This window comes from Prorops nasuta, unplaced genomic scaffold (genome assembly GCF_024137725.1).
Source record: "Prorops nasuta isolate Cenicafe-Biocafe unplaced genomic scaffold, Cenicafe_Pnas_1.2 PNAS00013, whole genome shotgun sequence".
Taxonomy (NCBI): domain Eukaryota; kingdom Metazoa; phylum Arthropoda; class Insecta; order Hymenoptera; family Bethylidae; genus Prorops; species Prorops nasuta.
Genome location: NW_027116810.1, coordinates 4519840 through 4532864, shown reverse-complemented (window position 1 = coordinate 4532864; position 13025 = coordinate 4519840). Strand labels below are relative to the sequence as shown.

At 38.3% G+C, this 13025-nt stretch overlaps 2 protein-coding genes across 2 annotated transcripts; one reads left to right on the top strand and one right to left on the bottom strand.

The window, feature by feature from the left end:
- Positions 1–1083: 1083 nt before the first annotated feature.
- LOC136778106 (homeobox-like protein HDP1) lies at positions 1084–2518 on the bottom strand. Its single transcript, XM_066734716.1, has 4 exons — positions 1658–2518; positions 1539–1573; positions 1370–1471; positions 1084–1126 (listed from the first exon to the last, which is right to left on the bottom strand). Exons 1-4 carry the CDS (start codon positions 2516–2518, stop codon positions 1084–1086), a joined length of 1041 nt encoding a protein of 346 aa, XP_066590813.1.
- A 7554-nt stretch (positions 2519–10072) lies between these two features.
- LOC136778105 (uncharacterized) lies at positions 10073–10792 on the top strand. The gene has a single exon (XM_066734715.1). The coding sequence runs from the start codon at positions 10073–10075 to the stop codon at positions 10790–10792; it is 720 nt and encodes a 239-aa protein (XP_066590812.1).
- Positions 10793–13025: the final 2233 nt, after the last annotated feature.

Genomic DNA, 13025 nt, shown 5'->3' with positions numbered 1-13025 from the left:
GAAGAAGTTCCAGGTTGCGTTTTTAATGTAGCTGACGCCCCTTCCTTGGGTTGATTAGGCCTAGTGAAAGGCGCTACTCCTTGCGCAGGAACTCTTCTAGTCGTTCCAGTGCTAGTTCTGGTTTAAGATGATGTTAGTTTCCCAGAAGTAGATTGTCCAGAGGTTTTCTTGGAGGAATTCCAGTATACTTCTGCTGTTTCGATGGGGTTTCGAGATAAAGCGTCGGCGTTAGTATTATTTTTGCCGGATTTATAGACTATTTTGAAGTCGAACTCTTTGAGCCTCTCTCTCCATCTCATTACACGCGACGTGGAGTCGTTCATATTTTGTACCCAAGCTAAAGGTCGATGGTCGGTGTAAAGTATAAACGGCCTACCATACAGATAAGGTCTGAAAGTTTTGAGGGCAAACACTGTGGCTGCCATTTCCTTTTCTGTAGTAGAGTAATTTTGCTCGGCTTTGTTTAGGACGCGCGAAGCAAAGGCTATGGGCCTGTCTTGACCAATTTCTCCTTGTAATAAAATAGCTCCAAGCGCGTAACCTGATGCCTCGGTAGTAACGATGAATTGTTTTTCAAAGTCGGGGTATTGGATAATTGGTGCCTCGCAGAGTCTATCCCGTAAAGACATGAGTAGTGTAGTAAGGCCGGTTCTGGCCCCCCCCCCTCCACTCCTGTCCACTCGGATGAGCCTGGTTGCGAGGTAGTGGGGGGAGCCAAGAAGTGCTAAGCGGTGGTGGTGGGGGAAATCGGAGGCTCCACGTGAGCTCGCAGCAAGTATGGGCGAGAGGGTTGCGGGGGTGCGGGAGGATACTTGCGGCATTTTGACGTCACACCCCCACTCGTCTGACGTTAGGTCCCAGTCGGTAAAAGCAGTTTCCTAGATGGTAAAACAGATTCTCCCTGCGTTTTTTTTTGCTCGCGTAACCTTGAATCTTTGCAGCATATTACTGACCCCGCTGAGCCCCCTTTACAATAAATGTAGCTGAGTGTGTTGCTTTTTTCCATAGCTCAGCAATTTTTAAACTAATATATAATAGCATGTGCAAATATTTGATTTATTCATTGAACAACCTATGCTTGGGTTAACTACTGCTAGGCACTAGGAGTAGAGACAAATCACGATATCTTCAATTAAATATCAATAAGCACACTCATATTCTGCTCTTCCAAAGTTTTCTATCTTCTATTTAATTTTATAAATCAACAAAACAAAAATAAACCTTATTATATATGTTTTTATTGTAATAACAGTTAATTATAAAATGGTATGATTGAAATATACATTGATTAAAATGTTGATAACATAAATGTGCAATGTTACATTTTTTTAAGTTATATATTTTCAGAAGATAATAGTTCAACAATTACATCTCGTTTTTCTTGACCAAATCTTCTCCTTTCAGTGCTTGAAGCCACGGTAATAAAGCTGCTGGTTCACACATATAACATGCTTTTTTTAAAAAGACTACTCTATTTTAAAATGATATTTATAATTCGAAACTTCGTAACTATGAGATAGTAATTCCTACTATAAGACCTTTTTAAATAGTTCTTGACAGATGTCAGTGTTAACTGAAAAGTACATACAATCATCATATGCATTCAATATTACTATGTAAAGGCTAGAATGCTATAAATATATACCTATTCGTTTACTTCATCTTCAATTATCATAGCATTCTCGCTGTCGATTATTCCAGTAACTTTATTATTTTCAAAAATCGAGAAATTGTCCTTAATATCATCACTATTATCACTGTCAATTATTTCAATTACAGTATCAGCATCATCAGAATCATCTACATCGAATACTTCGTTTACTTCATCTTCAATTATCATGTCATTCTCGCTGTCGATTATTCCAGTAACTTTATTATTTTCAAAAATCGAAAAATTGTCCTCAATATCATCACTATTATCACTGTTAATTATTTGAATTACAGTATTAGCATCATCAGAATCATCTGCGGTCAATACTTCAGCTACTTTATCTTCAACCATTGTCTCGTTCTCACCGTTGATCATTTCAATAACATCAATATATTCCTCGCTACAATCATCACTATCATCACTATTATCACTGTCAATTATTTCAATTACAGTATTAGCATCATTAGAATCATCTACATTGAATACTTCGTTTACTTCATCTTCAATTATCATGTCATTCTCTCTGTTGATTATTCCAGTAACTTTATTATTTTCAAAAATCGAAAAATTGTCCTCAATATCATCACTATTATCACTGTCAATTATTTGAATTACAGTATTAACATCATCAGAATCATCTGCGGTCAATACTTCAGTTACTTTATCTTCAATCATTGTCTCGTTCTCACCATCGATTATTTCAATAACATCAATATATTCCTCGCTACAATCATCACTTATAATTTCCTCACAACGTTGCATATTTGTATTAATTTGAAATAGTAATTCAAATAATAAGTTCATATCTCTTTCAATTTCATTTAATATATTGTCACTACAATTGTATATAACTTTAATATTAGCCATTGAAATATTTTTTCTTCAAAATGTCTCCTTTACTTTAAACTGTTAAAGCAGAGGATGAAACAAAAATCTAATGAACTGTTTAGAGCTACTCAAGTATTTAAAACATTTCCACCACCAAATACCTTAATAAAAGACACCCTTTCAACAGAAACGTTGGAAGTGTGTGTACTTATCATTCATATTTTATTTCTTTTGATGGAATTACACCCTACTTTAGATAAGCAAACACATATCATCATCATCTTGCTAAGCGATGAAACCAAAATCATCGTGAGAATCAACGGAATAGAGTTTCAAGGCAGAAACGTTTAAGGTATAACACATACACATGCTTTTAATAAAAGAAGAAGAATAATTTTATTAATAAGCCTATGTCGTTTTATTCTTAAATATGATATATATTAGAAAGATTTGTATGAACGATGTATGTTTCGGATGTACAAATACTTTTGATGCTTCAGATATACAATCATACGCATGCTTTTAATAGAACAATGATTTTATTAATAAGCCTATGTCGTTTAATTCTTAAATATGATACATATTAGAAAGGTTTGTATAAACGATGTATGTTTTGGATGTTCAAATACTTTTGATGCATCAAATTCCAGCAAGAGAGAAGCCTGCTTTAGATATACAAATATCTTTGACGTATTAAATATCAGCACGTGATGTAAATTTAGTATCTCTTATACGCTCCACACTGGACCTTAACGTATAACGATATGTCTACGTATGGTGAAATTGAGATCTTCAGCAAGATCATATTTTTTTTTTAAAATATTGTGACGAGACGCTTGCTTTGACGCTGCCCCATGCACGATACCGCGTGGTGGGGAGAGCTGTGGCGTACGTGCCGATACCGCGGACTATACTATAGCGTGCGCCAAGTATAGAGTCCTCGTCATGCCCCTCCCTAACTACCCAGAACGGCCGCTCCGCAGCGCCGATACCGTTTTCGGCGGCTCAACTGGGTATATAAGACCGAGCTCCGACCCAGTTGAGCATTCCGTACCCAGGAGCTCTCCGGGTATATTCTCCCCAACCTTACTACGCAGGAGTTCTCCGCGTCATCCGCACCGTTCCTTGCCCGATGCCCATGCTAACGGCCGAGTCCAGGAGTTCTCCGGACCAACGGCCATTTTCTTACAGGGATTAATGCCGTTTTATTTACAGCTTCCCCGCTGATCGCCACATTGGCGTCCGCCATATTGGCTCCCCGGGCCCTCCCGTGAGGCCATTTACCGTCGCGCCGCCTATCCGAGCCCTTCCGTGTGGCTACCAAAAACAGCGCCGCCAGCGGGCGAATTTTGTACTAGCGACATAGCGACCGACCCATATGCGAACACACCTGCAGCGGCAGTACACAAACAACACAAACACATATAGGTTAAGGTTATAAGATCCATGTACCCTAAAAACATTGTAAATATTTGTTTATTTTATTTATTCCCTGAATAAATTGTTTTTATTATCTACATTAAACGTGTCCATATTTATTTTGATCCTTCTCGGTCAAGCGAACCGAGCGGTTTTCGCGACGATTAAACTCGTCAACAAAACACGTTACAATATTAATTTATATTTTATCCAGATCATAGATCTTTACAGATATGTTGATCGCTAACACATTGAAGATCATCAAAATGTCCTTGAATGATTCATGCATATTCTTTTAATAGAGTCATAATTTGATTAATCAGCAGTATATCATCTTACTAATCAGTGTTGATGACATATTAAACATCTGCACACGTTTTCAACACAAAATTATTTACCCCCTCCATCAACAATTTTTCTATATAAATCGATTCGAACAATAGTGAACCAGCTTCAATCTGTTCAAACTCTAGTTAGTGCATCGACCGCACAACCAGCAAGAATCTTCAGATCAGTACTTTAGTTAGTGCATCAACCACAACCAGTAAGAATACCCAGATCAGTTTATACCTCAGTCTCAACTGATAAAGAAAGGTAGGAATATATTATTCAAATATTGTTTTAATTTTCGATAATAATAATAATAATATTCTTCTGCAATAAAGGGTCTAGATAAAATGGCATTTTTAACTGGAGTTAATGCATTCGCTTTCATCCCTGAGAAGACATTTGTTAAATTAAACAGTCTCGAGGAAAATAAAGAATATGAAATAATTGAAATGATGAAAATAAAGACTAAATATGGAATGAGGATAATAGCGAAACTATCAACGGAGGATTGGTTTTATCCCCCTGCCCGGATGGTTGCCTTACTCGAATCGCAGGATCAGTTTACGGAGCTGATAAATGCAGCATCAAAAAATATTTTGATCATGAAATATTTAGGTGGGAAATATAATAATTTAGAATTTAAGATTAAACAATAAATGATTTGTATAATAAATGAGTGAATAAATGCTTTATATATATTTATTAAAAAGTGCTTTATTTTTTTCTAACCTTACATATCTAACTTACATTTCTAACAATATTCGTAAGCGGATTATAGTCTACAATTTTATCATGTATAATTAAACAATAGGCTGTATATTACTCGGAATATTTTTCCAACACTCGATTTCAATCTTAACGTCGACCGTGCCTGTTTTAACCGACTCGTTCTGATGTGAACAATCAATTACAAAGAGCGGACCGTATTGCAAGAAGTTTAGGTAATCGAGCATTGGTTTCGACAGTTTTTCTCCAGCATAATATGAGTGGAAAAACTTTACATACATATCATAGAGTACGGAGTAGCGAGATTTCGTGAAATCAGTGTCGAGACGATCGTATGGATAAAACTCAGAATTTAAATAGACTTTAACATCACGTACATCGCAATCGCTAAATTTAAGTACATTCGAGTATTGATCGTTCTTCTTATTTTTTCTAATCGCCAGTATCACGTATCGAGGCTTCTCCAATTGTGTAGCCGCTTTCACAGCCCATGTATGTCGCTGTGTTTGACGTAAAAGGGGATATTCGTAGAGCTCCCAGGAACGAAAAGCCATGGTGAGATTTTTATTCTGCTCGATAATGCGTAGAAATTGTAGTTTGGTAAATTCATTTAAAGTTACGTGAGGCATTCTCCATTGCACTCGGTGCAGTTCAATCCCAGAATCGGTAAACTGATTCGAAGAAAATATTGAATTTATATCATTACGCGCTCGTATCAGAACGAGCTCATGGCGTGCATTGATAACGACACGTTTGTAATCTTCGCAGAATCCCAATAGCATATGCAGGGGAATGCAAAAGCTGAATGTGTCAGCAACATTTTCACGCTCTTGAGTGGCAACGAACCAGCCAGAATGACGTAGACTCATACTCTCTTCACTGCTTAAAGATATGAGATTCTTCATACTGGTAGTGATACCAACGTTTTTGTACCGATCAATTTCAATACCGTTCAATTCATAACGAATTTAATCGAATAGAAATGCCATGGAATTAGCGTCGAGCATAACTTTATCCGTCAAAGGTGTAGTAGCAGCACGAGTACCTTCAATCAGCTTCCCCTCTATGTAGAGGTAACTACCACTGGGCAAAAGAATCAAATCTTGCTGTTATATTGGGATACGAATTTCATCGCTATTTCCCAATGATGCATTCGCATACGGATTGTAAGCATGTATTTCCAATTTAGTGATGCGGTTGTCGTACGCAGGCTGTGCGGTAACGTTCAATGGATCCATGATTTCTTTTCTTCACAGTCAGACCCAATGAGTGTAAAAAATCTATTTTTTTTTTGTCAAAACTTTTTTTGCCACCGATCACGTTTTTCCCTATTTCACTCTGAACTGATCTATTCAGCTCTGTTGCAGCTAATTGACTGATTGGTTCATCGAGTAATGTTGGTTTGTAATCGTCGGTATTCTTATAAATCAACATCTTCTAATGTGTAATCGTATGGTGATTTCCTCCTTTCCAAAATTTACAGGACGATTGTCTTGATCGAGAATACGTAATGTGAGACGATCGATTACCCTCGCAATAACTGGCAAGTAAATGACGTTCTTCGGTGTTTCAGAGATTTTATAACCTGGTGGAACGCTTGGGAAAAATTCGTGGATGACATGTTGTGGTCTACCGTTCGTATATGCACCAGCGGTAATGTTACATTCGATACGTAGAATATTTACTTTTAAAATATTCACAGGTTCGTCCGATTCAGCCCAAGTGTTTGGTAGGATTACGCGGTCCGACGAAAATCCTAGCAGAGAACCAATATTATTAATTTTTGTAAAATCAATAGAATATTTACACATTATTTCACTTCTCAGTGTGTTATTATTGGCACGCAGAATAATAACATTATCATCATACGGTAACTCCAACCGCATACGCAAGTATTCATTTATCGCACTCAACTCATAACAGCCTGTAGGTATGGTTATTAGTTTATTTTTACCAAAGTAAAAATTATTATTCGTCTCATCTACATTGGCGATCGAGTAGAAACTTTGAAAATCTACGAGCCCCAGCTCATAGTGACCGTCATCCAGATTGATCGGTGGGAAAAAATTTGATTCCAACACATGACCGTGTCCTGATAGCGTAAATGTTAAAGACATTTCGTCTGTTCTCTTAGAAATTTAACACACAACTGACCACAAATGCTCGTATCATACGACTGATATTGGTCATGATTGTAATAAATTGTACTAAGCGGACCGAAGTACCGAACAAGTTCAGTCGGTGGTCTCAGATTACCGAAAGAATCGAAATACTTTACAAGATTATTGCATTTAACGTAGGCAACCCAGTGAGTGCCTGGACCATTAGAATCGTCAAGGTTAACGATTGCACATTTATTAGACCATGGACCGTTTCGTGGTAGACTTGTACGCATAAAAATTCCACGGAAATTTGGTATATCACGACATACGTGAAATAATTGAATATTACTTGTAGCACCAGATCTTGGTAGACCGTGTACAGTTACTTTTTTGTTCGTTTCTTTGACATTGATTTTTTTGCTACCCCTCCTCCGCTTCGTTTGTACGGTGCGAGATACAGCCCCCGTCCACCTCTTGCAGTTGCTTCTATCATACGATTGTGACGCTGCATTTCTTCCAACTGTTTTTTCGCAGCTCTGGCATCGTTTACAGCTTTCGCTATACCTGATGCTCCACCTGCTAGTGCTCCCACCGCACCTAGCAGTGGGAGCAAAGGCAACAAGCCGCCCCGTTTTTTAAGCACTCGAATTTTCCGTTTTTTTACAGCACTATTTCCATTTTTTCTCACTGCTGCTTTCCTCACCATATCTGTTTGTAATCCTAAACCAAGTTTACGCTTTGCGTTCATAGACGTCCAGACAGCTGTTGCTGCAGCACGCTCACCCAAGGTTACGTCAGCAGCTGTGATACGTCTACGTGCACGTTTTGCGAGCACTTTATCAGCTTGATGACGCTGCGACAAGTCTTTGTATTGCGAATATGCGATATCGTGTTCTAGACAGGCTTCATCCAACTGATTCACACCTCGATCACCGCGTGCTAATCGTTCTTGAAGTCGAGTTCCTGGTCCACAGTAATTGTATCCCGGTAAATGAAGCTCAAACGGTAGTTTGTTTATTGTTTTATTGAGAAATGAACCACATCCAACGCACGACATGTATAACAATCTTTTATCAACGGTGGTAGTCCATCCGCATGAGTAGTATTAGGTAGATTGAAATGTTGTAAACAATAGCAATATTTTTGAACCTCAGGATCTGCACGAATATGCTTGGGTAATTTATTCCAATATCTGTCAATACTGTGTGAAAAGTACTTTAAAAGTACAATTTTCGGTACGTATTCCAATTGATCACTGCTTAACTCCTCCAAACTTGTAACATCCAACACAAATACAGGCATAATGAAAACTCCAGATCCCGCGGTGTTAGGACGCGTCCTAATTGCTCCTATAATCTGATTAGTCTTGCGTGCTTAATATAAACAGTGTACAATTAAGTGAAGAACGGGCCTTAGCCCAGTCTCAATGCCTTCTAATATGGGCGACCAGTCTCCAAAGTCTTCTATTAACTTAACTAATGCTACTAATTCTGCCACATCTTCCAATTCTCCTACGATGCTTCACGCAACCGTTGATAAATCAAATTCTTCAACACCTTCACCTTCAAACTCTACTGGCTCGGACGTACCTACATTCACAGTACAACCAACAACTAACTTAAGTTATGCTGCTGCAACACATGTTAAGAGGGACCAGGGCATTATCATCGACTGCATAGAGGACCTCACCTTAACAGACTATGTCTGCGCTATCGGCAATTTGATTGATAATAAAAAAATCATCAGTGCATCAAGAATTTCAAGCAACAGAGTATGTATGTACCTATCTTCTAAAGAGCTTGTCAACGAACTCTCAAGCAATTTCAATCACATCTCAATCAATGGCCAAGAAGTCTCCCTCAGACCACTAGTCTCAAACAACAAAAAAGTCATTTTCTCTAACGTACCTACTGAACTTCCAAACTTCGCACTTGAGCACATGTTAAACACATTAGGAATTAAAGGTCTTTCACAAATCTCTACACTCAGAGCATCGATAAATAAGGACGGCTACGGTCATGTGGGAAGTTTCAGGAGATTTATTTATTTAAAAAATGAGGACATATCCAAAATTCCGCATATATTTAAAATTAATTACGAGGGTCATGATTATACCATCTTCTCTAGTTCCGACTCTCATAGATGTTTTCTGTGTAAATCAGAAGGTCATCTTGCCAGGCTATGTCCTACTACCAGTAGCTCTCATAAACAAAAATATTCCTGACCAACTCTTTCTTAACTCCGAAACTACTCGTGAAGATACCAACAGCGATTTTCAAACTCCTGATAATCCTAATCCATCACATAATACTATGGCTCCAAATGTCAACACGTCCCACAATAATCCCAAATTCCCTGCTATCTCTGACCCCAGTCATCAACAAAGACTTTCCTCAACTAATGTACCTCTTTCCTCAGCCATTCTCAATCATAATTCCAATCCCAACTACAGTTCCCATGACGTCTCTCCTCAGCTTCTTGAACCTTCCACTTTGGATAATTCATATAAACGCCCACTCTCAATCTCTGCTTCCTCCAGCTCAACAAAAAATCCAAAAAAAAAAGGCTAACACGGGCAAGGTCGTTCTAGATGTGGATATGGAACTTTTTTCAAGCAACGACTCTATTCTCGCAGCAGCTAACTACAGTCCTAAGAAGAAACAATCCTCTAACGAAACCCAACATGACCACACTACAGACATTGAATGTAAAACTGAACCCATAAAACATATTTTACTACAACATCCTTCGGCCTTCTTCCTAAGCTACCGGCAACTTGTTGACTTTCTTGCCGATTCCACCGGTAAATCAGATATTATCTCAATAGCTAAGAAATACACTGAGGATATTCCTCAACTTTCAAAGCTGCTCAGAGATATCTATCCCAGTCTTCTGGACAAATCAATAAAGAATCGAATATCCAGGATTCTGAAAAAACTGGACAACCACACTGCCTGGACGAAGCTAGAATGTTCCGAAGCAGAACAGAACTCTTAAAAATCTATACAACCAAAAGATGACTACTGATCACTTCTCTGACCTTCATATCACCTTCTGGAACTCCAGGGGCATATTCAAGAAGAAAGAAGAATTAAGTAAACGCATCGCTGACCAAGACATTTTTATTAGTGTAGAATCATGGCTCACTAAAGATAAAACATTTGATATTCCAGGTTTCCACACCTTTCGTCTTGATAGAGACACACACCGTGGAGGTGGCATTATATACCTTATTAAAAAACAAATTTTCTTCAAGCCTGTCTCTCTCTTTTGCAAGATTAGCAACAAGCTTGAAATCGCTGCTGTTGAAATTTTAAATGCTCCTACAAAACTTTTCATCCTCACTTGCTATAGAGTTCCCAATCACCATGTGTCGGAGCAGGAATGGAATCATCTGTTCGCCGCGTTTTCATCCCTAGGACCATGCCTAATTATGGGTGACTTTAATGCCCACCACCCATCATGGAATTCCCAAAAATATGATCCCCCTGGTATCGCTCTTTTCAACGCCTTCAATTCCAGCGACTTAATTCTGGTCAACGAGCATACATCTACCCATATCGACTTCTACCGCAACACATTTTCCAACCTTGACCTCCTCCTCTCTTCGCCTGACCTTTTGGACAAAATTGACCTTCAAGTATCTGATGATTTACGGGGATCAGACCATTATCCCCTACTAATTATCGTTTCCTCTACAAAACATAAAAATACACACTTAAAAAAAAAATTATAGAATCTCTTCGAAAAAAACCAACTGGTCCCTCTTTCAATGGACCATGTCAGACTCCCTTCCTCTATTCCTCTCCTCCAAATTCCGCAGCTCAAATTTACAGGACAAATATAGCATCTTATCTAATCAAATTATTGACGCTGTTAAAAAATCCACTCCTAAAAGACCCACACTCCTCCCTAAAATTTCGTACAACCCCACCCCTTGGTGGGACAGCGATTGTGATACCTCGATTCGTCTACGTAAAGCCTCTCTCAAAAAATGGAGACACACACATAGGATAGAAGATCTCATTGAATATAAGAAGCGAGTGGCATGCACAAAAAAACTCATAAAACAAAAGAAAATAGCATCGTTTCGAAAATTTGTTGAGTCTATTGACTTCAACACATCCCAATCTTATGTTTGGAATTGCTGCAAAATTCTAAAAAACAGATTTGCTCGCATTTCTTCCAATCCTTCCTTCTTTCCTGATCCAGACCAAAAGACAAAGATCTCCCTTCTAATTGACAAACTCGCTCCCCCCTGGGTTCCACATTGTCCAACAGAATTTGAGAGAGAAACAGAAACAGAAACTGATCCTTCCCACCCACTACCCTCATATCCCTTCCCTTCCCCATCCTTCTCCTCTTCTTCTCCTTCGTCCCCACTTCATCCACTTGTATCTCATACTTTCTCTTATTTAAACGAGCCGTTTCACCCCGAGGAATTTCACATAGCCCTTTCCAAATGTAGCTCTAAGGCTTCCCCCGGTCCTGACCAAATGGAGTACTCATTTATGATCAACTTGCCTCCATCTATTAAAAAAGTATATCTTGAACTCTTTAACGATATGTTTTCATCACATCAATTCCCCGCAAGTTGGAAAAACAGTCGCACATTCTTCATAAAAAAGAAGGATAGCTCCAAATTTCGTCCCATTTCACTTACCTCATGTTTCTGTAAAATTCTTGAAAAAATGATCAAAACAAGACTAATGTGGTGGGCGGAAAACATGGATATCATTCCTCAATCTCAATCAGGATTTAGAGGGGGAAGATCATGCTCTGACAATCTAGCAACACTTTCACTAACTGTAGAGGAGGCCTTTTACAAAGGCCATGATGTTTTAGCCTGTTTTCTAGATGTCCAAGGCGCCTTCGATAATGTCCTCTGTGACGTTCTTCTTACAAAACTCACCAACTTGGGCTGTCCATTTAACATCATAAGTTTTGTTCAGTTTCTTACTTTTAGCAGACAAGTTTCATTCATGATAAGCTCAGTAGAATCCACTTCAAGACTTGTCTCTAAAGGACTGCCTCAAGGAGGTGTTTTGAGCCCTCTTCTCTATCTCATCTATGTCTCTGACATCATGAAAGGACTGCATAGTAAAATTATCGTTTCACAATCCGCAGACGACATTGGCGTCTTTCTTCCCATTTCTACCCCTCCCGAAAAATTCATTCTGGAAAATGCTATTGGTCACATTGACTCTAACCTGTCCAACCTCGGGTTATCTTTATCCCCTGAAAAAACCATTCTTATTCATTTCAATAAAAAGGGTATTAAACCAGGCTCGTGTTCTATCAAAATTAACGGACATAAGATATTCTCCTCTGAATCCACTAAATTCTTAGGAATAATTTATGACTTCCAATACAATTTCAAAGCTCAAATCGATGAAATTCGTAGGAAAAGTTTTAACAAGCTCAATCTTCTTAAATTCATCTGTGGAATCAGATGGGGCGCTAACCCGTCTACTCTTTTAACCTTATACAAAAGTCTCATTCGGTCCGGTATAGACTACAATAGCTTCATTTACTTCCCAAAAAAGCAACGAGACCTTCTAGCAATAGAAAAAATACAATTTTCAGCCATCCGTATATCTATGGGGTATAGAATTTCCACACCTACAAATATTCTATTAGGTGAGTCCAAAATCTGTCTCCTCCAACATCGTTCTAAATTTCTTTGCAATAAATTCATTGTTAAATGCATTTCTATCAATTCTTCTTTCATTTCTAGCCGTGTAAGACAACTTATGTTTTCCCCTCTTTTAGAACCTCTCATCAAATCATCACACTCATGTTTAACTTCCTGCATCAAAAACGTCCGCTCATACTATCAGTCCATAAGAACAGATATTAAGTTAACTCCTTTTCTAACAGATTATTGTCCTAGTTACTCCTTTGATACTGACACATCCTTAGGGCTCTTGCTCAAATCGTCCCCTTCTCCCAATCTTCTATTTCTCGAT